The 25,886-nt window shown below is 43.8% G+C and overlaps 1 protein-coding gene across 3 annotated transcripts in view; it reads left to right on the forward strand.

Annotated features, from left to right (window-relative positions):
* Positions 1–25,886, forward strand: part of sos2 (son of sevenless homolog 2 (Drosophila)) — a 165,754-nt gene that overhangs the window by 122,512 nt on the left and 17,356 nt on the right. For all 3 annotated transcript variants that reach the window (XR_011593122.1, XM_070879245.1, XM_070879246.1), the window contains exons 13-20: positions 1,117–1,220; positions 1,885–2,107; positions 10,660–10,779; positions 21,506–21,668; positions 22,926–23,043; positions 23,376–23,548; positions 23,661–23,777; positions 24,946–25,201. Coding sequence is in view for 2 of the 3 variants with exons in the window: in XM_070879245.1 (XP_070735346.1) it covers positions 1,117–1,220; positions 1,885–2,107; positions 10,660–10,779; positions 21,506–21,668; positions 22,926–23,043; positions 23,376–23,548; positions 23,661–23,777; positions 24,946–25,201 (1,274 nt within the window). In the remaining variant the exon portion in view is untranslated. The remainder of the gene's footprint in view (positions 1–1,116; positions 1,221–1,884; positions 2,108–10,659; positions 10,780–21,505; positions 21,669–22,925; positions 23,044–23,375; positions 23,549–23,660; positions 23,778–24,945; positions 25,202–25,886) is intronic.

Genomic DNA, 25,886 nt, shown 5'->3' on the forward strand with positions numbered 1-25,886 from the left:
GGAGAATTCTCAGACAGGAAACCAGGAAGTGAAGAAGCTCCTTTTATTCTGACTTTTTAAAAATGTTATAGAGCGCAAAACAAAGATTGGGGATTGCACTTGGTGGGGGGGGGCGGGGGGAAGGTAAACCTGAAATAAAAATGAACAAACTTAGAAAATTATTTTTAAAATTTCTTAAAAATTGTAATTTTTATTAAAATGGAGAAATTTGACATGCCACAAAATCAAAATCATTTTGTCAAGGCCATAACATTTGTTTAGCAGTCAATACGCAGTTAAAACCCCATTTACACCTAATCCAACAAGATTTAACTTTTAATAGGGTATTTTTTTTTATTCGTTCACGGGATGTAGGCTTCGCTGACAAAGCCAGCATTTATTGCCCATCCCTAATTGTGCTTGAACAACTGAGATGTTTGCAAGGCCATTTCAGATGACAGTTAAGAGTCAACCACATTGCTGAGGGTCTGACGTCACATATAAGCCAGACTGGGTAGGATGGCATATTTCCTTCCCTAAAGGACATCAGTGAACCAGATGGGTTTTTATGGCAATCCAGTAGTTTCATGGTCACCATTACTGATACCAGCTGTTTGTTCCAGATTTATTTAATTGAATTAAAATTCCGCAGGTGTCGTGGTAGGATTTGATTAGCGTCTCTGGATCACTAGTCCAGGCTTCTGGATTACGAGTTCAGTAGTATAACCCTATTCTACCGTTGCCTTTAACAGTGATATTACCGAACAGCGGAGAAGCCAAAGATTTTGACAGTTTTATTGATTTCCCTGATTATACCGATTGCCCACCATGGTTGAGGGTGGTCCACAACGCAGCCAGTTTCAGAGCAGTGAATGACTGACCGCAACTTCAGGATTTCCGTGTTTAGATGCGCATGTGCTAAATCCTGAAGTTGCGATCAGTTTCAAAGGGGTAATAATAGCAAAAGTTGTTAATTTGCTGTTATTACCCACCACAAATCCCAGGCCAGTGTGACATCTGTGTAAAGGTTGTATCCAACTGCAAAACTTTTATTAAAGTTATGATAGATGAAATCTATCTAAACTAAAGGATTTTGTGGTGTTTTGTTACACATTTTAAAACTTATTTTCTTTTTAGGGTACTAAATGTTTTTCGACATTGGGTAGAACATCATTTCTATGACTTTGAGCGAGATAATATGCTACTTAATAGGTTGGAAGCATTTATTTCAAGTGTGCGAGGTATGTATTATTGAAAGCTAAGTCTATCAGGGGTCAACGCTTAAAAAAAAAAATTCAGATCATGTACTGCATGATATTTTATATCTCTGGAGTAGATTTATTCTTGCAGTTTCAACTTTATTCAAATAAAATATGTAATATTTAAAAACTCCACATCTGCTCAAGCTGTTGTCAGTTTCCCATTCTCTTTTCTGCCAGAGTTTTTAATATTTTTTACTTCACTTTTTTTTCTTTATTGTAGTACTTTTATTTGTATACGTCCCTATTTTAAAAAAAATATTTAAAGTACTTGGTTTTGTCTATTTTATTTGTAGCCATGTCCCGCCCTCCTGCATGCCCGGTTTTTCGGCCCTGATGGCGGAAAACTAAGTTCTCAATGTCTGTAGTATTAAATATTGACGCATTGTCATAGTCACAACTGTCAACTTTTGACTTGTTGTATGGTGTTATTCTAAGATGTTGAATGAATTGTCTTGTTTGTGGTGCCAGTAGCCTGATTACACCAAGATGAGAACATTCATCCATGCCATTCTAAGGGTTAATGAATATTTAAACGTTGCAGACAGCATTGAAACTAGGCTAATTTATGCCTGATTGCTTACCATTTGAACTCATTTGCAAATTGATACTGAAAATAACACAAGTTAATACTTTATTTTTGCAGGGAAAGCCATGAAGAAGTGGGTAGAATCTATTACAAAAATTATTAATCGCAAGAGACAAACTCAAGTAAATGGAATCAGCCATGCCATTACTTTTGAGAAGCCACCACCTCAAATTGAATGGCATATTAGTCGATCTGGACAAATTGATACATTTGATCTCATGACTCTTCATCCGATTGAAATAGCACGGCAACTTACGCTTTTAGAATCTGACCTTTACAGGTAAAATAGTAACACTTTTTTAGAATCTAGCTTTAGATTTTATTGAAGTTCAACATTATCAGTTTTTGAGGTTGTTGCAGTCTGACATCTAAAAGTTAAATATTACCAAGTAATTTCCAGAATTATTTAAAATAAGAATGTCCTGTGTATTTTCAACAGAGTACACAATGTTAATGCTGCCTTCTCAATAATTAGTTCTAACAAACCATTATAAAGTCACCAAGACACACCATTTATAAATTTTGGATCTGTCTTTGGTATTCGCACAGTGCTGTTCATTCCCAATTAGCAGTGCAAATGACTTAGGGTTTTAAGAGTGTGCCCAGACTGCCCAATATCTCAAAATGTAGTAACCCTGGAATATAATGATAGGACCCTCGAGTGATTTGAACTATATATTCTCTTCCATGTGGCCACACGTGTGCTTCTCCAATCTTTCAGTAGGCAGACTGAAAATACGTTCGTGAGATAGAGTTTGATTTGAATCATTAACTGCTTTATTTTGCAGGGACCAACTGATAGTTGTAACAAGTAATAGTTAGGATCAAATCTCACCTCAACTAACTTCAGATCTCTCATGGTGAACAACAACAACTTGTATTTATATAGCTCCTTTAACGTAGTGAAACATCCCAAGGCGCTTCACAGAAGTATTATGCGATAAAAATTTGACACCGAGCCACATAAGTAGAAATTAGCATAGGTGCTTGGTCAAAGAGGTATGTTTTAAGGAGCGTCTTCAAGGAGAAAAGAGAGGAGGAGAGGTTTAGGCAGGGCGTTCCAGAGCTTGGGGCCTTGGCAACAGAAGTCACGGCCACCAACACTTGAGCAATTTATAATGAGGGATGCTCAAGAGGGCAGAATTAGAGGAGCACAGACATCTCTTGTGGGGGGGCGGGGGGTGGTTATGGGGCTGGAGAAGATTACAGAGATAGGGAGGGGAGAGGCCATGGAGGGATTTGAAAATAAAGATGAAAATGTAGGCCACCGAGCACAGGGGTGATGGTTGAGCGGGACTTGGTGCAAGTTAGGACACAGGCAGCTGAGTTTTGGATCACCTCTAGTTTACGTAGGGTAGAATGTGGGAGGCCAACCAGGAGTGCATTGGAATAGTCAAGTCGAGAGGTAACAAAGGCATAGATGAGGGCTTCAGAGCTGAGGCAAGGGCGGAGACGGGTGATGTTACGGAGGTGAAAATAGGCGGTCTTAGTTATGCTGCAGATATGTCGTCGAAAGCTCATTTCAGGGTCAAATATGATACCAAGGTTGCGAACAGTCTGGTTCAGCCTCAGACAGGAGTTGGGGAGAAGAATGGAGTCAGTGGCAAGGGAACAGAGTTTGTGGCGGGGACCGAAAACAATGGCTTTGGTCTTCCTAATATTCAATTGGAGAAAACTTCTGCTCATCCAGAACTGGATGTTGGACAAGCAGTCTGACAATTTAGAGACCGTGGAAGAGTTGAGAAAAGTGGTAGTGAGGTAGAGCTAGGTGTCATCAACGTACATATGGAAACTGACGCTGTGTTTCTGGATAATGTCGCCAAGGGGCAACATGTAGATGAGAAATAGGAGAGGGCCAATGATAGATCCTTGGGGGACACCAGAGGTAATGATGCAAGAAGAGAAGCCGTTGCAGGTGATTCTCTTGCTACGATTAGATAGATAAGAATGGAACCAGGTAAGTGCAGTCCCACTCAGCTGGACGACAGTGGAGAGACATTGGAGGAGGATGGAGTGGTCAATCGTGTCAAAGGCTGCAGACAAGTCAAGAAGGACAAGGAAGGATAGTTTTCCTTTGTCACAGTCACAAAGGATGTCATTTGTGATTTAGATGAGAGCTGTTTTAGAAACATAGAAAATAGGTGCAGGAGTAGGCCATTCGGCCCTTCTAGCCTGCACCGCCATTCAATGAGTTCATGGCTGAACATTCAACTTCAGTACCCCATTCCTGCTTTCTCGCCATAGCCGTTGATCCCCCTAGTAGTAAGGACCTCATCTAACTCCTTTGGTACTGTGGGATTCAAACATGGAATTGATGGAAAGATGGGCACGGATTTGGGAGGGGAAAACATGTTCAAGGACTTTGGAGAGGAAAGGAAGGTTGGAGATGGGGCGGTAGTTTGCAAGGATGGAGGGATTTAAGGTTTTTTTTAGGAGAGGGGTGATGACAGCAGATTTGAGGGAGAGGGGTACAGTACCTGAGGAGAACCGTTAATAATGTCAGCTAACATGGGAGTCAGAAAATGAAGTTGGGTGATCAGCAGTTTGGTACGAATAGGGTCAAGGAAACAGGAAGTGGGTCTCGTGGAGAAGATGAGCTTGGAAAGGTCATGAGGGGAAACCGGAGAGAAGCTGGAGAAAGTAGTCAGGGCTAGGGCAGGGATTTTCCTTAGAGGAAGGTATGTTGGCCTTCATAGCTAAGGGATTTGAGTATAGGAGCAGGGAGGTCTTACTGCAGTGTACAGGGCTTTGGTGAGGCCTCACCTGGAATATTGTGTTCTATTTTAGTCTCCTAATCTGAGGAAGGACATTCTTGCTATTGAGGGAGTGCAGCGAAGGTTCACCAGACTGATTCCCGGGACTGACATATGAGGAGAGACTGAATCAACTGGGCCTTTATACATTGGAGTTTAGAAGGATGAGAGGGGATCTCATCGAAACATACAAGATTCTGATGGGACGGGACAGGTTAGATGCGGGAAGAATGTTCCCGATGTTGGGGAAGTCCAGAACCAGGGGACACAATCTTAGGATAAGGGGTAGGCCATTTAGGACTGAGATGAGGAGAAACTTCTTCACTCAGAGTTGTTAACCTGTGGAATTCCCTACCGCAGAGAGTTGTTGATGCCAGTTCATTGGATATATTCAAGAGGGACTCAGATATGGCCCTTATGGCTAAGGGGATCAAGGGGTATGGAGAGAAAGCAGGAAAGGGGTACTGAGGGAATGATCAACCATGATCTTATCGAATGGTGGTGCGGGTTTGAAGGGCCGAATAGCCTACTCCTGCACCTATTTTCGATGTAAGTTTGGCCCGGTGGGCTAGGGAAAGGAAGGGTAGAGGCAGAGGCATGATCTCAATCTTAAGAGACAAAGAAGCCCATGAGCTCCTCACACTTATTGTCAGAGGTGAGGGTGTAGACTGGGGAGAGGGTTTTAATAAGACAAGTTAGCAGTGGAGAATAGAAGCCAGGGTTTATCTTTACACTCCAGATTTATTCTGGAACAGTGAGCAATTTTGGCAGACGAGAGCAAGACCCGGTAGTACTTTATGTGGTCCAGCCAGATCTGGCAGTGAATGGCTAAACCAGTTGTCCACGATATATGTTCAATTTTGCATCCCTTGGACTTAAGGGAGCGAAGATTAAGGCTGTACCAGGGGGAACGGCCATGGTGGGAGAGTGTAATTGTTTTAACAGGGACTAGGGCATCAAAGGTGGTGGCGAGGTGTGATTGAGCAGATCGGTAGTTGCAGAGATGTCATGGTGAATGGAGGGCTAAAGGTTGGACAGTTGGGAGTTGACGAGTGCAGTTGTAAAAGAGTCAGGACAGAATTTTTTTTCAGAGGCAGACACAGAAGGAGTAGGGCTGGGCGGGGGGTGGGGGTGTAAGGGGGTTTGAGTGGAGAGCAAATATGAGAAAGTGGTCAGAGATGGCCTTATCTGCGATTGACATGATGGGAGTAGCGAGGCTGCGAGAGATGTCAAGGTCGAGGGGCTGAAAAATAATAAAAATATGCTGCATTATGCCTATTAGCTGGCTTACTTTCAGGTGAAACATAAAACTGAGATGGATGTAAAAAATCCCAGACTACTTAAAGAGGAAGAATTGCAGATAGGTTATTGAGACCCACACAAGGGTGGGAAGGAGATAGCAGTTGTATTGAATGTCTACTGACAAATCGATGAACGGGGAAAAAGTCAGTGGGACAGCCTTCCACTTCCTGGGAAAACAAGGAGAAAAAAGGCAGAAGGACATTTGTGAAGGGCAGTTGCAACAGTTAGGTCTAGAAAGGGAGACTGGCCTAGTGAGGGGAGACGAGCTAATAGCGTTAAATAGGTCATTTATGGGAGCTAGTTGTGTGCAAATTGGCTGCCGTATTTCACTATCTTACAACAGTAACTATACTTTACCTTGTTGGCTGTGAAGAACTTTGAGACGTCCTGAGGTTGCACTCTTTAAATGCAAGCCCTTTTATTTTAAAACCGTTGCTGCTCAGCCTGTTGGTTCTAATAAGCTCTGGACTTGAGATGAGCTCGTCTCCCCTCACTAGGCCAGTCTCCCTTTCTAGACCTAACTGATGCAACTGCCCTTCACAAATGTCCTTCTGCCTTTTTTCTCCTTGTTTTCCCAGGAAGTGGAAGGCTGTCCCACTGACTTTTTCCCCATTCATCGATTTGTCAGTAGACATTCAATACAACTGCTATCTCCTTCCCACCCTTGTGTGGGTCTCAATAACCTATCTGCAATTCTCAAGATGATGGGACTATCTTGCCTTTGAGTCTGGGATAAATCAGTAGTTTCTCATTGCCTCAGTCTGAAGTAGATATTGAGCCATAACATTCCACAAACTAATCTGTCTTGCTTTAATACATATCTTAAATGCCTGGCCTCTTCACAAATAAATTCCTCTTTGTCTCAATGGTTATATCACATGCCGTGAAGATTTTAAACTTGTGTAAACACACTTTGATTTAAAGCACACCAATTGAATATAATTCATCTACAGATCCCAAAATGACACACATTCACGTCAAAGATGATGAGATGTGTGCTGATAGCTTAAAACTTGATGATGCTTGAGAAAAATGTTAAATAAAGTTGAATATATAGTATTTTTTCACTCATCGTATGTTTTTTAAGTATCTTTGTACTTGAAAATAGTACACTTAAAATAGTTTCTGCTAATTCAATAATGAACCTCCTGTATTGTCATTATGGCTTGCTGGCTATTACACAAATTGTACTCTGCTGAAGATCAGTATTGATACTCAAGTATTTAAACAATATAATATAGTACAATGCAGTGCTAATTAATTTCATAATGAAATGTGATAAATCCATTTGAAAAATTCAGGTAATGTCATATTTTGTATGCTTACAATTCTAAATAACATTTTATAAATGCTATTTTTTTTAACACTTGCTTCCCTATCTTGCTTTTTATTTTCTAGTCAATTTTTTTTTTCTGTGTTTTATTTCTTTACGAAGAAGGGCGTTGGGAAATAGAGACACATTTTACATTAGAAGTAATAATGACTTGATGAGAGAGACCTGTGAGTGGAATCAAACTGGAGGGGAAGGAGATAAAATGCACAAAGTGGGGAACATCAGTAAAATAGTTGGTGAAAACATAATGAAATGTATAATATGGAGTACTTAAGGAAATCACATAGGTGATGGGAAGTATGATCTTGCAGTGAATGAGAAATAAGACTGGTACAAATACAGAAGAAGCAGTCTGGGCGACAACTTGCAGGCTAATCTGGCAGGGTGAACCAAGTCTCAGTAATATTTTTTGATTTAATTATTTTCACTTGTGCAGTGGGAGCAGGGTAGTAGTTGTAGGAATTTCATGCATGCACAATTTGTGATATTAAAGTTGTCATAAAATATCACAACAGAAACTTTTTTTCCCCCTTTGGCAATTACAGAAAATGTTCTCTATTCAGGTGTTTTATAGATGTATAATTTTAAGACTTGGTCTGTAAATTCAAAAAATATAACTTATTTCCATAAAGTCACTAATAGCCAAAACCTCAATATTACAAATCTCTCAAAATAAATTTTGAACTACAGGTACTGAATTTTTGATTTCAGTCCTCAAAATTAGATGTGATTTTGTTCTTATGATAAAAAGGAAAAAAACAGATTGAGAGAAAAAAAGCAAGAAATACAAAAACAGATTGTAAGAGTTTTTACAAGTATGTAAAAAGGAAGAGAGTAGCAAAAGTAAACATTGGTCCCTTAGAGACTGAGGCAGGAGAAATTATTATGGGGAATAAGGAATTGGCAGAAACATTAAACAAATATTTTGTATTTGTCTTCACAGTAGGAGACGCAAAAATAATACCTAAAATGGTGGGGAAGCAAGGGGCTAATGAGGGTGAGAAACTTAATGTAATCAATGTAAGTAGAGAAAAAGTACCAGAGAAATTAACAGGACTAAAAGCCGACAAATCCCCTGGACCTGATGGCCTACATCCTAGGGTTCTAAAAGAGGTGGCTGCAGAGATCGTGGATGCTTTGGTTTTGGTGTTTCAAAATTCCCTAGATTCTAGAACGGTCTCTGTGGATTGGAAGGTAACAAATGTAACCCCGCTATTCAAGAAATGAGGGAAAGAGAAAACTGGGAACTACAGGCCAGTTAGCCTGACATCAGTTGTCGGAAAAATGCTGGAATCCATTGTTAAGGAAGTGGTATCAGGGCACTTAGATAATCATAACATGATTGGGCAGAGTCAACATGGTTTTATGAAAAGGAAATCGTGTTTGACACATTTATTGGAGTTTTTTGAGGATGTAGATAAAGGGGAATCAGAGGATGTAATATACTTGGATTCCCAAAAGGTATTCGATAAGGTGCCACATAAAAGGTTATTACACAAGATAAAGGCTCATGGGATTGGAGGTAATTTATTAGCATGGATAGAGGATTGGTTCACAGACAGAAAACAGAGAGTAGGGATAAACAGGTCTTTTTCAGGTTGGCAGGCTGTAACTAGTGGAGTGCCGCAAGAATCAGTGCTGGGGCCTCAACTATTTACAATCTATTACTAATAACCTAGATGAAGGGACTGAGTGTAATGTATCCACGTTTGCTGACAATACAAAGCTAGGTGTGACAGTAAGCTGAGGAGAACACAAAACAGCTGCAAAGGGATATGTATAGACTAAGTGAATGGGCAGTAAGGTGGCAGGTGGAGTATGGAGAGATGGAATTGTGAGGTTATTTACTTTGGTAGGAAGAATAGAAAAACAGAATTTTTTTAAAATTGTGAGACACTTTTAAATGTTGGTGTTCAGAGAGAATTGGGTGTCCTTGTGCAAGAAACACAGAAAGCTAGCATGCTGGTACAGCAAGCAATAAGGAAGGCAAATGGCATTTTGGCCTTTATTGCAAGGGGGTTGGAGTATAAGAGTAAGGGAGTTTTGCTACAATTGTACAGGGCTTTGATGAGACCACACCTGGAGTACTGTGCACAGTTTTGGTCTCCTTATCTCGCTTTGGAGACGGTGCAACGTAGGTTCACTAGATTGATTCCTGGGATGAGAGGGCTGTCTGAGAGATTGTGTACAATGAGCCTATACTCTCTGCAGTTTAGAAGAATGAGAGGTGATCGCATTGAAACATACAAGATTCTGAAAGGGATTGACAGGGTAGATGCTGAGAGATTGTTTCCCCTGGCTGGACTGTCGAGAACTAGGGGGCACAGTCAGGATAAGGGGTAGGCCATTTAAGACAGAGGTGAGGAGGAATTTCTTTACACAGAGGGTTGCGAATCTTTGGATTTCTCTACCCCAGAGGGCTGTGGATGCTGCAGGGCTGAAATCCAGGTGTACCAGGAAGCTGGTGCACCTGAGTTTTTAACTAGTACTCACCGCTGGAACTCTTGGTGCAGTGAGTCGATCCATTTTCAGGATTCAAAGTCCTGCAGGAAATGGATCATAATGGGGACGGGCCTTAGACTCAAAGCCAGGCTGACTGGCTGAAAATGGGTCGGTTGTGCCATCCGCCGCTGTCGATTAATGTGGTGATGTCACAGCGCGTGCGTGTCACCACGCTCTATCCCCTCTGTTAAAGGGGAGAGATGCGATCATTTCTTAACTTTGGCCATTGAGCCACCAGGGAGGGTTTCGGCCGGGCCAGCGGCCTGGCACCCAAGAGGGGGTGCCAGGCTGCCTGTTGGTGGCCCAGCCAAACCCAGGGCCAGTATTTTGCCGACCAACTGGCAAATCAGCCGGCAAAAATTCTTCCGTTGCGTTCGTGGCCGTGGGCCCTCCCCTTTAAGAGCGTCCGCGCTGCCGGGCCTCACTCAGTTCGGAGATGGTGCACCAGCAGAAAAGCCAGCCGGGGGCACCGCGTGGCGGGGGATCGAGAGATTCAGCTGAAAATGGCTGGTAAGTATTTTTTTATTCCTTTATATTGGCGGAGCACTTGGGCGGAATGGGGTCCAGGCCGAAAAATCCCCAATCTCAATTTAGGTTGGGTTGGCCTGTTGATCCCAAAACAGCAGCCATTCGATTTTTAAGAATGGCTGCTGCAAACGGTCATTCACGGGTCTTTTTTGAGACCCTGAATTTTGGCCCCTGAGTCTCTGAATATATCCAAGGCTGAGATAGATAGTTTTTTGGAGTCTAGGGGAATAAACAGATATAGAGATTGGGCGGGAAAGTGTTGAGGTCGGTGATCAGCCATGATCCTATTGAATGGTGGAGCAGGCTTGAGGGGCCGTAGGGCCTACTCTTGCTCCTATTTATTATGTTCTTATTATGGATAGTGATTTTTAGAAATCTATTTTAGCATTTTCTACATTTAATTTTTTTAAATAGGGCTGTTCAGCCATCCGAACTTGTAGGAAGTGTCTGGACAAAAGAAAACAAAGAGCTAAATTCTCCAAATTTGCTGAAAATGATTCGTCATACAACAAACCTTACTCTCTGGTTTGAAAAGTGAGTACAATGCTAATCTATATGAGGATGTGACTGTTCCTGGAGCATAAATGGGTAAAACCACATATTTGGTCATATTACCTTCAAAGCTGGGGGTTTAGTGTTGTTCCTCCCACAGTTCCAGTAACCTGCATAGAGCCCTGCTTCACTAAGCTCAAGCAATGACATTTAATTTTTTTCATGCCTTTACCCCTTTGGGTGAATGCTACAGGAGTATGGTCTATATTGGGAAACTTTTTGGTTTCACCTTTCAGCTAAAGTGGTTGTACAATTCAATGGATCGACTAAATCAAGTACTGTACCTGACTCTGCACTCATTCTTCAAGTCTTCTCTTGTTAGAGGATTTTGGTGCAGAATATGGGTGTGAGGGTCCTGCCAAATATATACAGATTGTAATTAGGTGCAGTGTGCTGGTTTTGGTCATCTCAATTTCAGCCCATGGCTATGCTTAACCAAACCTTTTTTAGGGATCATTTCTTTCCCTTGTGACAGTCCGATACAGGCAACAATATAGCAGCAGCAAGAGTGGTATAACTTTTATCTCGGTGGTTAGTTACCTGTTTTGTAATATTTTGCTCTATTGTATGGTCTGGGCATGCCTTTCTATCGTGCCTTTGGAGTTACAACAGAAACTGATTTTGTTTCTAGTTGATGGAAAAGGTGTTTTTCTGGCCTGTTGGAAGTAGTGCTAACTGCCTCTAAATATAACTATAATTTCCAACGGTTTAAGAATAAGGCAGGAATGAGGCATAGGAGTCACATCATCATCATCATAGGCAGTCCCTCGGAATCGAGAAGGACTTGCTTCCACTCTTAAAATGAGTTCTTAGGTGGCCGAACAGTCCAATACGAGAACCACAGACTCTGTCACAGGTGGGACAGATAGTCGTTGAGGGAAAGGGTGGGTGGGACTGGTTTGCTGCACGCTCTTTCTGCTGCCTGCGCTTGTTTTCTGCATGCTCTCGGCGACGAGACTTGGTGCTCAGCGCTCTTCCGGATGCACTTTTTCCACTTAAGGCGGTCTTTGGCCACGGACTCCCAGGTGTCAGTGGGGATGTTGCACTTTATCAGGGAGGCTTTGAGGGTGGCCTTGTAACGTTTCCTCTGCCCACCTTTGGCTCGTTTGCCGTGAAGGAGTTCCGAGTAGAGCGCTTGCTTTGGGAGTCTTGTGTCAGGCATGCGAACAATGTGGCCTGCCCAGCGGAGCTGATCAAGTGTGGTCAGTGCTTCAATGCTGGGGATGTTGGCCTGGTCGAGGACGCTGATGTTGGTGCGTCTGTCCTCCTAGGGGATTTATAGGATCTTGCGGAGTCATTGTTGGTGGTATATCTCCAGCGACTTGAATTGTCTACTGTACATGGTCCATGTCTCTCAACCATACAGGAGGGTGGCTATTACTACAGCCCTGTAGACCATGAGCTTGGTGGCAGTTTTGAGGGCCTGATCTTCAAACACTCTTTTCCTCAGGCAGCCGAAGGCTGCACTGGAGGCGGTGTTGAATCTCGTCGTCAATGTCTGCTCTTGTTGATAACAGGCTCCCGAGGTATGGGAAATGGTCCACGTTGTCCACAGCCACGCCGTGGACCTTGATGACTGGGCGGCAGTGCTGTGCACCGAGGACAGGCTGGTGGAGGACCTTTGTCTTACCGATGTTTAACATAAGGCCTATGCTTTTGTAGGCGATGACGCAGCCCTGTTTGACACCAGTCCGGATGTGGATTGGGTCTATAATGGACCCGTTGGTAAGGATCACGGCCTGCATGTCATTGTGGAGCAGGCGGGGGATGGTGATGAACCTTTGGGGGCGTCCGAAGTGGAGGAGGACGCTCCATAGACCCTCGCGGTTGACACTGTCAAAGGCCTTTGTAAGGTCGAAGAAGGCCATGTATAAGGGCTGGTGCTGTTCCCTGCATTTTTCCTGCAGCTGACGCGCAGCAAAAATCATGTCCGTTGTGCCCCGTAGGGGACGAAATCCGCACTGCGACTCCGGGAGGAGCTCTTCGGCCACAGGGAGAAGACGGTTGAGGTGGACTCTAGCGACGACTTTCCTAGTGTCTGATAGCAGGGAGATTCTTCTGTAGTTGCCGCAGTCGGACTTGTCCTCTTTGTTAAAGATGGTCACGATCACTTCATCTGAGATCTCCCGGCATGCTCTCCTCCCTCCAGATGAGAGAGATGAGGTCATGTATTTGCGCCAACCTTGCCTCTCCACCATACTTCAGTGCCTCAGCAGGGATTCCATCCGCTCTCGTAGCCTTGTTGTTCTTAAGCTGTTTTATGGTTTTTTTCTACCTCGTGCAGCATTGGGGTTTTGCCGAGGTAGTGGCGGGTGGCGTGCTGCAGAATGGAGTCGAGAACACTCGGGTCAAAGGCAAAGTCTCGATTGAGGAGATGTTTGAAGTGCTCCTTCCAGGGGGCCCTGACTGCCTCAGTGTCCTTGATGAACGTTTCCCTGTTCTTGGCCAGCAGCGGGGCGGGGCCTTGGGTGTTTGGACCGTAGGTGGCCTTGACTGCGATGAAGAATCCTCGCACATCATGGCTGTCGGCCAGCTGCTGTATCTCCAGTGCTTTCTCCATCCACCACCTGTTCTTTCGGTCATGGGTTTTTTGTTGGACCTCAACCGTGAGCCGTCTGTAATGCTGCTTTGCTGCTCCCGAGTTGGGTTGTTGTTTAAGGCTAAGAAATGCCCTGCGCTTGCAATCTGTTAGCTCTTGGATCTCCTGATCATTCTCATCAAACCAGTCCTGGTGTTGCCTGATTGAGTGACTGAGTATTTCTTTGCAGGCACTGGTTATGGAGGCCTGGAGGGCAGATCAAGCGCTGTGGGCATTCTGCATCTCAGGGTCATCAAGGCTTGCCAGGTTAGCTGTGAGGCGCTGACTGTATAGGACTCTCTTTGCTAGGTGCTTAACTGCCCCGGCATTCACTTTTTTGCAGCACTGCTTCTGCTGCTCCCTCCGCTTTGGGGCTATGTGATGTCAATGATGAATTAGGCAGTGGTCAGCTCCTGTCAATGTGTGGGTGATGCGCACATCCTTACGATCCCTGACTCGGACGATGACATAGTCGAGCAGGTGCCAGTGTTTGGAGCGAGGGTGTTGCCACAATGCCTTGTATTTGTCCCTCTGGCGGAACAAGGTGTTGGTGATGAGCAGTTCATGTTCTAGACATTTTGTCAGGAGTAGGGTACCGCTGGAGTTGGCTTTCCCTACCCCCTCTCTGCCAATCATGCCTCCCCAGAGGGCTGTGTCCTTGCCAACCCTGGCATTGAAGTTACCGAGGAGGATCAGTTTGTCGTCCGCGGGGACGCGGGACAGGGATTTTTCAAGGCTGGAGTAAAAACCCTCTGGTCTTGTGTATGGAGAAAGAGTCAGACTGAACACTGTGAGCTCAAAGTAAAGTGTGACAGTCTTTTATTGCAGGTCTCCAGAGTGCCTCTCCAACCCGTGAAGCCTTCTTAAATACCTGTGCTCCCAGGAGATTATAGGATCCCTTGGGACTCCGGGGAATGAGCCCTCTGGTAGTTGTACAGAGTAAATACAAGTCCACATATATAACAACATTTCCCCCTCCCCCCCCCAAAAGTCAATAGTGCAACTATTTACAATGTGAGTCGATCTGGGGCCCTTCTTGCCCTGGTTGATCGTCTCGGTGTGAAAGCTGGTGTTGTTGAATCATTTGTTGGGCCCTCGCTGGGCTGCCTGGTCCCTGCTGGGCTGCCTGGTCCCTGCAAGGCTGCTGTGGATGATGAGTTCTGCTTCGTGGTCAACCGTGGTGTCGGTTGCCACTGGTGTGTGTGCTGGGGGATCAAAAAAGGTAGGGTCCAAGGTGGGTTGCTCAGGATAGTTTGTGAATCTGAGTTTGATTTGGTCCAAGTGTTTCCGGTGAATGAGTCCATTTGAAAGTTTGACCCGAAACACCCTGCTCCCCTCTTTGGCCATGACAGTGCTGGGAAGCCACTTGGGATCTTGTCCATAATTTAATACAAATACAGGATCATTGACTTCAATCTCGCATGACACATTTGCGCTATCATGGTATGCACTTTGTTGAAGCCGCCTGCTCTCTACCTGTTCATGTAGATCAGCGTGAACTAACTAGAGCCTTGTCTTAAGTGCCCTTTTCATGAGCAGTTCAGCAGGTGGGATCCCAGTGAGTGAGTGTGGTCTTGTGCGGTAGCTAAGCAGGACTCGGGATAGGCGAGTCTGCAGTGAGCCTTCAGTTACCCTCTTCAAGCCTTGCTTGATAGTTTGCACTGCTCTCTCTGCCTGACCATTGGATGCTGGTTTAAACGGGGCAGATGTGACCTGTTTGATCCCGTTACGGGTTATGAATTCTTTGAACTCAGCACTGGTAAAACATGGCCCGTTGGCGCTCACCAGGACATTGGGTAAGTGGTGTGTGGCAAACATGGCCCGCAGGCTTTCAGTGGTGGCAGCGGACGTGCCAGCCGACATTATAAGAATTAGGAACAGGAGTAGGCCATCTAGCCCCTCGAGCCTATCTCACATTCAATCCACTTGGAGTACGCGTCCACAACCACAAGGAACATTTTACCCAAGAAAGGGCCTGTACGGTCGACGTGTACCCTAGACCACGGTTTGGAGGGCCAAGACCATAAACTTAGTGACGCCTCCCTGGGTACATTGCTTAACTGCGAGCATGTATTACATCTATGAACGCAGGACTGTAAGACCGCATCGATACCAGGCCACCACATGTGGGATCTGGCTATCACTTTCATCGTTACGATGCCTGGGTGGGTTCTGTGGAGATCATTGATGAAGGTGTCTCTGCCTTTCTTGGGGACCAATACTCGATTGCCCCACAGAAGGCAGTCTGCCCGTATAGACATTTCATCTTTGCGCTGCTGGAACGGCTTTATCTCTTCCTGCATTTCCACTGGGACACTGGACCAGCTCCTGTGAAGCACACAGCTTTTGACTAGAGATAATAAGGGGTCTTGGCTTGTCCAGGTTTTGATCTGCCGGGCAGCGACGGGTGATTGCTCACTCTCAAATGCTTCCATAACCATGGCTAGATCTGCGGGCTGCGCCATTTCCACCCCTGTGGTGGGCGATGGCAGCCTACTGAGAGCATTGGCACAGTTTTCTGTGCCTGGCCTGTGGCGGATGGCTTAGTTGTATGCGGACAACGTGAGCGCCCATCTCTGGATGCAGACTGATGCGTTGGTATTTATCCCTTTACTCTCGGAAAACAGGGATATCAGTGGCTTATGGTCAGTTTCCAATTCGAATTTTAGTCCAAACAGAGATTGATGCATTTTCTTTACCCCATAGACATATGCTAAGGCTTCTTTTTCAATCATGCTGTAGGCTCGCTCGGCCTTAGACAGACTCCTGGATGCATAAGCAATCGGTTGCAGTTTCCCGAAATCATTAGCTTGTTGCAATACACACCCAATGCCATATGACGACACATCACATGCTAGTACCAAACGCTTACATGGAGCATACAAATCAAGCAATTTGTTTGAGCATAACAATTTTCTCGCTTTTTCAAAGGCATTTTCTTGGCTTTTGCCCCAAACCCATTCGCCCCCTTTTCGTAGTAAGACATGTAGTGGTTCTAGCAGTGTGCTGAGACCCGGTAAGAAGTTACCAAAGTAGTTCAAGAGTCCCAGAAACCACCGCAGTTCCGTCACGTTCTGTGGCCTTGGTGCTTTCTCGATTGCCTCCATCTTTGCGTTGGTGGGCCTGATGCCGTCCACCACAATCCTCCTTCCCAGGAACTCCAATTCAGGTGCCAGGAAAACGCACTTCGAGCGTTTTAATCTGAGCTCCACGCAGTTGAGTTGGCTAAGAACCTCCTCCAGGTTCTGCAGGTGCTCGACTGTTTTCTGACCTGTGACCAAGATGTCGTCCTGGAAGACCAAGGTGTACAGGACGACTTCAGTAAACTTTCCCTGTTTCTCTGGAATATCGCCGCTGCTGATCAGATTCCAAACGGGCATCTGTTATAAACAAAAAGACTTTTGTACGTGTTGATGCAGGTGAGGGCCTTCGATGATTCCTCCAGTTCCTGCGTCATGTAGGCTGAAGTCAGATCCAGCTTCGAAAACTTCTTTCCTCCCGCCAGCGTTGCAAAGATGTCGTCGGCTTTTGTTAGTGGGTGTTGATCCTGCAGGGAGAAACGATTGATAGTTGCTTTGTAATCGCCACAGATTCTGACGGTGCCGTCTCCCTTTAGGACTGGCCCACTCGCTGAACTCGATCGGTGAAATGATGCCCTCTCGTTGCAGCCGGTCTAGCTCGACCTCTACCCTTTCTCTCATCATGAACGGTACCGCTCTCACCTTGTGATGGATGGGTCGCGCCCCCGGAATTAGGTGGATCTGCACTTTTGCTCCTTGGAATTTCCCGATGCCTGGTTCGAACAGCCAAGGAAATTTGTTTAAGACCTGGCCACACAAGTGTCATTAGCCGGCGATAGCGTCGGACGTCGTCCCAGTTCCAGCGTATCTTTCCCAGCCAGCTCCTGCCAAGCAGCGTCTGACCATCTCCCGGTACCACCCAGAGTGGTAGCTTGTGCACCGTTCCATCGTAGGAGACCTTTACGGTAGCATTGCCGATTACAGGAATCAGTTCTTTAGTGTAAGTTCTTAGTCTCGTGCGAACTGGAGTTAAGACTGGCCTTGAGGCCTTGTTGCACCACAACCTTTCGAAAGTCTTTTTGCCCATGATGGACTGGCTCGTGCCCGTGTCCAGCTCCGTTGACATCGGGAGTCCATTTAGTTCAACATTCAGCATTATCGGGGGACAATTCGTGGTGAATGTGTGCACCCCGTGTACCTCTGCCTCCTCTATCCGAGGCTCTGGTTCGTAGTGATCCTCCGTGGATCTGTCCTCCTCTGCAACGTGGTGGTTTGCAGGTTTAACAGGCTTAGCAGCTCGCCTGCACACTTGTTGGAGGTATTCCATTATTCCACAGCCCTTGCAAACGTATCCTTTGAATCGGCATGAATGGAAACGATGATCACCCCCGCAGCGCCAACAAGATGTTAATGGCCTTGCATTCATCACCCTTGATGGTGGACTCTGAGACATCTGTGGACGTGTAGCTGCAGGTATGTGTGACCTGCCCTGTATGTTACGATTCGAAAACAACATCACTTTGTTCACAGTACTTGTAGCAGCACTTGTGTGCTGTGAGATTTGCTTCGTATTGTCACTGGTGGTAATGAACGCCTGGGCTATCGCTATGGTCTTACTCAAGGTTGGGGTTTCTACAGTCAAAAGCTTGTGAAGTATGGTTTCGTGGCCAATGCCAAGTAGGAAAAAGTCTCTGAGCATGTGCTCCAAATGTCCTTCAGATTTGCAATGTCCTGCAAGGCGTCTCAGCTCGGCGACATAACTTGCCACTTCCTGGCTTTCAGATCTTTTGTAGGTGTAGAACCCTTACCTCGCCATCAGAACGCTTTCCTTCGGGTTCAAATGCTCTCGGACCAGTGTGCACAAATTGTTGTACGATTTCTCCGTGGGTTTCGCTGGAGTGAGCAGATTCTTCATGAGGCCATACGTTGGTGCCCCACAGACGGTGAGGAGGATCGCTCTATGTTTGGCAGCGCTCTCTTTCCCATCTAGCTCGTTGGCCACGAAGTATTGGTCGAGTCGCTCCACAAAAGTTTCCCAATCATCTCCCTCCGAAAATTTCTCTAGGATGCCCAAAGTTCTCTGCATCTTTGGGTTAGCTATCTGTATCTTGTCGCCAGTTGTTGTGTATGGAGAAAGAGTCAGACTGAACAGTGTGACCTTAGTCTTTTATTGCAGGTCTCCAGAGTGCCTCTCCAACCTGTGAAGCCTTCTTAAATACCTGTGCTCCCAAAGGATTATGGGATCCCTTGGGACTTCGGGGAATGAGCCCTCTGGTGACTGTACAGAGTAAATACAAGTCCACATATATAACAGGTCTCATTTGTTGCATCAAGCGTTGGGACATACGCACTGATGACTGTGGCGCATTGATTCCGGTATAGGGTGAGTCGAAGAGTCATGAGGCGTTCGTTAACCCAGCAGGGCGAGTCTTTGAGACGGTCGACCAGCTCGTTTTTGATCGCGAAGCCGACTCCATGGAGGCGGCGTTCTTTCTCTTGTTCCTTGAGCTGGCCTTCCCTGCCAGCTGGGTTTTGCTTAGGGCAGTGATGTCGATATCAAAGCATCTAAGTTCCCGGGCAACTATGGCGGTACGGCGTTCCGGCCTGTCTCTGTTGGAGTTGTCCATGAGGGTCCTGACGTTCCAGGTCCCGAACTTCATGTTAGAGGTGTGGAAGATACCTGTGCATGAGTTCTTTTAACGTGGGGTGGTCGTTGGAAACCGGCTACCACACAGGCTTAGCTGAGCAAGGTCTTGATCCAGTGGCAAGGGGGTCCAAGCCGACTGGAGACCAGGCACTGCTGTATGAGTCTAGTTGCCTACGGCAAGATGTTGGCCGCAGGCATGATAGTAGATGGTCCGAGACTTGGTTGGGGGCAGGCATTGGGAGGGCCAGTGGCCCACTGGGGTTCAGAGTGGAAGGTCAGTGGGGTTTGTAGCCATGATGCTCACCATGTGTTGGAGGAGAAGAGGCCAGGTCACCAGTGGGGCAGGAGAGCTCCAGTTGTCGCGTCGCAATTGAGGAGGAGTTCGCCTGTCGCCGCAGGAGGTCCAGCCGTCATCGGGGAGGAGAGGCCCATCTGCCGCCGCTGGAGGTGTTCTGATTGCAACTGGCGGGGAAGGGGGGGTGGGTGATTGGCAGGTCCAGGTTGTCGAAGCAGGAGGCCCCGGTCTTCATCGCTGGAGTCACACTACATTGAAGGATCACTAAACTGCATCCAAATCCATAGCCCTTTTGAAGGGTGCAGGAGTATTAAGCATCTTATTGTAGGCTTTCTCTACTCACTAGGCTGGGCTTCTCCAAGAGTTCGAGACGTGGCTTGTTCTAGGATTCCGCTCCTCTGTCATTGACTCTGAGACCTCTTGTCCCACTTATGACTCCATTGTGTGGCTGCCATTAGTATTTTTTTGGCAGGCTGAACGCAATAACCTTGTATTTGTAGGCCCTAGTGGCAGTCAGGCTGTTCCCTGTCATTTGTTTAATTTTTTGGGGATGCTTCAGATCGTGACTTTAGCATTCAAAGTAAATAACAACTTAAATTTAGGGGCCATTTATTGTGTACCCCCAAGCATCAAATGCCAGATTTGACTCCCATTTACTTATTGTGCCAAATCAAAATAAATAATTAAAACAAATTGAGTATCCTTTGCCCATTTTTGGATTTCAGGAGAATATCAATTCCTGAGGCTGACAATTTTTAAACTGGTTACAATTCCACACATTAAACAAGTGTTACGTTCCAAAGATCATGTCGCAGATATATATCTAAAGTACTAGTTGATCGCCTGTGGTGTTGCATATTGAGAGTGAAGATCAGGTGTAAAGCAGGGTTAGAGACCAGAGCCCTCCACTGGGGAGAGGGTGTAATTACAGTTTTCATGGACATCAGAATTTATAATGGAAAAAATTGACAGAGAGCATAGATGTAAGATTTTTAATTCATTAATATACATTTTCACAAAGCAGCTTTGCCCTAGTATTAATGATTTATAGCCAAAATGGGAAAGGCTTTGGAATGCAGCCCAAACTATCCTTGAGCACTGACTTCCAGTAAGGAAGGATGCAGTACAAGATCTGATTCTGGGTAATGAAGCAGGACAAGTAAGCTACCTGAAAGGATTTAGTGGCCTTAGGATCAAATTGTAAACAGATAGAAAACGGGCTAGATTTTTGGGTCGTTTGTGACCAGGTTTTCGCCGTGTTTTGACCCTCCGTGGCAAAAAGTGGGATGGTCAGCTGTTTTTTGTCCGGGTGCAATCCTCGGATTGGTTTTTGCTGGGGCGCTTAGAAGCACTTCCGGGGAGAACTGCGCTGGGTGTGACCCCGGCACAAGTTTCGTCAATCACCCGACCCGTACGCTGCGAAACGTCCCCCCCCCACAAATGACCACTAGGGAAAACACTGCAGTGCAGCTCTGCTGGCGGTGGTGACTTGGATAAACTGTAAAAAAGGTACGTTAAAGATTTTATTTTTTTATATTTTTGCAGCGATTTGTGTGGCAAGGGTGTTGGCAAAGTGTTAGAAAGTTTTTGTGAATTTTTGGGGTGGGGGGTGGGGGCGTCCCTTCCCAAGGCGCCTCTCCTCTCTCGGAGTGCTCTTGGCCCCGCACTAAAGTTGACGAGGATCCCGTTTTTGCACCACGCAACTAGTCCCTTTGCGCACAAGGCCCAAATGACGAAAGATGCTCCACAAAATGCAAACGTTAATTAGTCAATAAATTTCCTGCCCCGCCTCTGTTTTCGCCGCAAAAATGGCAAAGCCGAAAATTCAGCTCTTTTTAAAGAGTCCAAAATAAAAGTGCTGGATTGGAAAGTGTTGAATTGGAACAGCTCTCCCTGCTGAGCAGGGGGGCTTTGTGCAAAACTTTTCAGCTCAATGGCCTAATCAGGCGCCTCTATTCACTTTCTTTACAGAATTTGACTACCTACGTTGGGAAAATGTCTGGTTTTGGCAGCTAATTGCACCTGCAATACAAACTAGAAAAGAGAGACGAGTGAATTGTTTTTCAGGGTGACTCAAAGATTGAAAAAAATGTACAGTGTGAATTTTCTGATGTATGACACTTTTCAGATTCTCTGCTTGTGAATATTGATATTTTTCCCCTCACCAGGTGTATTGTGGAGGCGGAAAGTTTTGAGGAAAGAGTGGCTGTTTTAAGTCGAGTTATAGAGATCCTACAGGTTTTCCAAGAGTTGAACAATTTTAATGGTGTGCTGGAAATTGTCAGTACAGTAAACTCTGTGCCAGTTTATAGGCTGGATCATACTTTTGAGGTGAGCATTGTGTATGGCTGGTTTTAATTTGTTTTGCTGTTCCCACTGATCAATTAATATATGCACTTATTTGTACTTGGTTCAAGTAAAAAGTACTATTCACAACTAGATGCAGTTGTCTAAATCAATTTATTAATTGCTGTGAATTGGAATATTTTACACTAGTGTATGTAAGTGACAGGCAATCAAAGTCACAGCATTTGTAATCGATCTGTTCAAAACTAGCCTGATAAACTATGAATCTTACACTCAGTATGTACAGCAACTGACAATTGCAGTTTACACCTGTAAATTAACAGTTTAATTATAATACAAGATCAATAAACAACTACTGGAGAAAAGTTGCACTATTCAGAAAATGATATAGGTTGGTTTTGTTCTTTCTAAGTTACTTAATATTCAGCATAAAACCAACTTGCCAATGATGTGAAAGATTGTGATGCTCATTGAAAATGTTTCATTGTGTGTTACTTTATTACAAACCTTTTTTTCTTCTTCCCACCCTCCCAGTTGATTCAAAACCAACAAATATTTTTTTGAGGGAGGAGGGGAGGAGAGAGCTAGTGTTTTCAGAACTTGTCAATTTAAGCTGGGATTGTGTTATTTTGCATTGCACATTCCCCTTCATGCATGATATAAAATGTCCCATGTAGTGTGTTACCTGTCACGTCTGTCTCATTGTTGGTGATGGTTGTTTCTGTCTGATGTGTAAATATAATAACCTCTTTGAACAGTATTGCATCTATTTGTAGTTTGTGATCTTGAGTTGTCCCTGTTTTCTGTTCCTGGGATTTGTTTAATTCATGCACATTTATTACTCTACAATTTATGTAAACTTACAGAATGATCAATTTTTGGCAGGGTGGAGTGAAATTTGTGGCGCCTGTGCTGACTGAGATGTCTGCATAATATTGAAAGAGACTTTTCATTTGTTAAGGGTGATGTTCATGGTGTTTAGTCTTGTGCTTTTCCTCTGGTCCTCCCTGTTAGGAATACTGAAAATCTCACCTATCCTCTTTTCATGTTTGGCAAATGTGACTCTTGTATGAAAAATTGGGGTGCAAAATCAGAAGTATTATCATTTACGTTTTTTTGTTTTCTTTTATTACATTTTTAATTCCAATAAATGTTGCATTTCTGTCATAACCATGTCATGTTAATTTAATGGAATTTGAATTCTAGGAATGTTTTTGGTGCACGAGCACTCAATTTGTTTAAAATGCTTTATAGCACCTTTTTATTGTATATTTTACACAGGCATTGCCTGAGAGAAAGAAAAAGGTTTTAGAAGAAGCAGTGGACCTAAGTCAAGACCACTTCAAGAAGTACCTAGCTAAACTTAAGTCAATAAACCCACCTTGTGTGCCTTTCTTTGGTAGGCAATTCAATTACTTAATCAATTTGGTACCTTGATGTGATTCAACAATGAATTGTGCATCATACCAATTTCTCTTGTGTGTTCATTCATTGGTGGCATGTTATTTCCAAAAGTCACTTATTCCGCATTTATATAATTAAACTTGTGTAGTACAGTATGTCAGATTGGTTTTTAACCAAAGTCTTTTCTCTCACTAAAGTTTTTTCCAGCTCTTCAGCAGTAATTAGTACAACTGAATGCATTAATTGGGTTTGATTCTTTTTATTATTGGTTAAGTATGTTGTAGTTAGCTTTTAAGTCCAATTTTTTAAAATTATTTCCATTCAAAGGTATTTATTTGACAAATATTCTGAAGACCGAAGTAGGGAACCCAGATTTCCTAAAAAGATGTGGAAAAGAATTAATAAATTTTAGCAAGCGAAGGAAAGTGGCTGAAATCACAGGAGAAATCCAACAGTATCAAAACCAACCCTACTGCCTACAAGTGGAAACAGATATAAAGGTAGCTATTGTGGCACTTTTTAAAAATTCACATTTTATAGCCATTTTGAGAATCAATTTCTTTACAGTAGTTCACGAAGTTACATTGAATATCTGTTTGTGTTGATGCATAGAAATTCTTTGAAAATCTGAATCCAATGGGAAATATGAATGAAAAAGAGTTTACAGACTATTTGTTCAACAAATCCTTGGAAATTGAACCACGTAACTGCAAACAACCACCACGTTTTGTAAGTTATCCTAAAGTTTAATTGAATTTTGCTATTCACTTTACTTGAGGAGAAACAAGTCAGTCAGTCAGTTAGTTGAAAATCAGTTGACGGTATCACCTAGTTTGACATTTAAAATAATTATTTAATTAACTTAAAGAAAAGCAGTGGTATGTAAATAAGATATTGTCAATGAATGAATAAATACGCAATTAGATTGTTTAATATTACAGTAAATTAGCATTTCATCAGTGGTTAAAATCCTGTAAGTAGAATATAGTAACTCAATGTATCCATCCATGTTACCTCAGTAAATATAAAATATTTCATAAGTATTTCTTCTAATAGTAAATGGCTCCTTCACAAAAATAGATTGACTTAGAACCTTTATTGTCCCTCTAGTGAATGCTAAAATCTTGCCTCTATAAAATAAAAACTATTTACTTAAAAAGTGATTCTTCTCATCGCCCAATATGGATGTGATAGAAATTATCAGTATTGCTAACTGCCCAGCCAAAAGTAAACTTGCCTTGCATTTTGTACAAGTATATAAGTAGATTCCTCTTGCCAGCTCACAATTCCATTCAAAGAGAATGTTACTGTATCTTTTTTCCACACCAGTAGCTAACCTGGAGGAGCAAATCATGCGCCCATTGTAGAACTCCCCCAATCGAGTCCACTCTACAACAGGCAGGCAATCCACCATCAGATTACTGCCCATGCATGAGGACAAAAATTTACCCCAGTATGTCTGACATTGTTGCAGCTCTGCTCCTGAAAGTGGAATGAAGATCAAGAGAATTGAGGAAGACTGGCTAAATTTATTCTTTTTAGTTAAAGATATCCTCTACAGAGCCATTCTGGTTAAAATAATGAGCTATGATGAAAATGGCACAAAAAACATTATTGTGGAGGAGCTCAACCAATGAGCAATCTCTTCAGAACCTGACCGCTTGTATTACCTATATAAACTGAGAAGACACAAAAATTAAATAAGCAGCATTTTAGATATTAAGGATCCAGAATAAAATAACCCAAAATTGGGAATGGGTCTATCACATTCATTCTTTTATGCCATATAAAAATATTAACATTCTAGGGTTAGACATTGGTTACATTTTATTATTCAGTAAAAATTGAAGTTAATTTTGAGCAGTGACACTAAATTTTCTTTGCCTTTTCTCTTTAGCCAAGAAAAACTTCATATTCCTTAAAATCTCCAGGAATAAGACCTAATACCACGAGACATACCTCTACCTCTGGAACCTTAAGAAATCCCATGCCATTAGAACGGGAGCCTCGCAAGATCAGCTTCAGTAGAATTCCCGAAACTGAGAATGAATCAACAATGTCTGTTCCAAACTCTCCAAACACACCATCAACCCTATCTGTATCTGCTTCTTCTGATAGTGTCTTTGGTGATGTGGAATTACCCATCTCTGGCAGTGAGTGTAATTTTGTAATGCACTGGATTAATTAACATGTCTAAAGAAAGAATGCAAAAGGCAGGAGGCAACAGAGCAGAGTAGCACTAGGGTAAGTGTAAACCACAAGATGATAGGAAGGGACAATATGTATGAATATATAGGGGCTGCAGGAGGGGTCAAAACTAAAAATCATGGTTTAAAAACTAGTATTAAAACACTCTACCTAAACGCATGCAGCATTCGAAATAAAGTAAATGAGTTGACGGCACAAATCATTTCCAAATGGGTATGATTTGGTGGCCATTACAGAAACGTGGTTGCAGGGTGGCCAAGACTGGGAAGTAAACATACAGGGGTATCTGACAATTCGGAAAGATAGACAAGAAGGGAAAGGAGGTGGGATAGCTCTGTTAATAAAGGATGATATCAGGGCAGTTGCGAGAGATGATATTGGCTCTAATGAACAAAATGTTGAATCATTGTGGGTGGAGATTAGAGATAGTAAGGGGAAAAAGTCACTGATGGGCATAGTTTATAGCCCCCAAATAATAACTTCACGATGGGGCGGACAATAATCAAGGGAATAATGGAGGCATGTGAAAAAGGAACGGCAGTAATCATGGGGGATTTTAACCTACATATCGATTGGTCAAATCAAATCGCACGGGGTAGCCTTGAGGAGGAATTCATAGAATGCATACGG

The sequence above is a fragment of the Pristiophorus japonicus genome, chromosome 4, assembly GCF_044704955.1.
Source record: "Pristiophorus japonicus isolate sPriJap1 chromosome 4, sPriJap1.hap1, whole genome shotgun sequence".
NCBI classification, from domain to species: Eukaryota; Metazoa; Chordata; class Chondrichthyes; family Pristiophoridae; genus Pristiophorus; species Pristiophorus japonicus.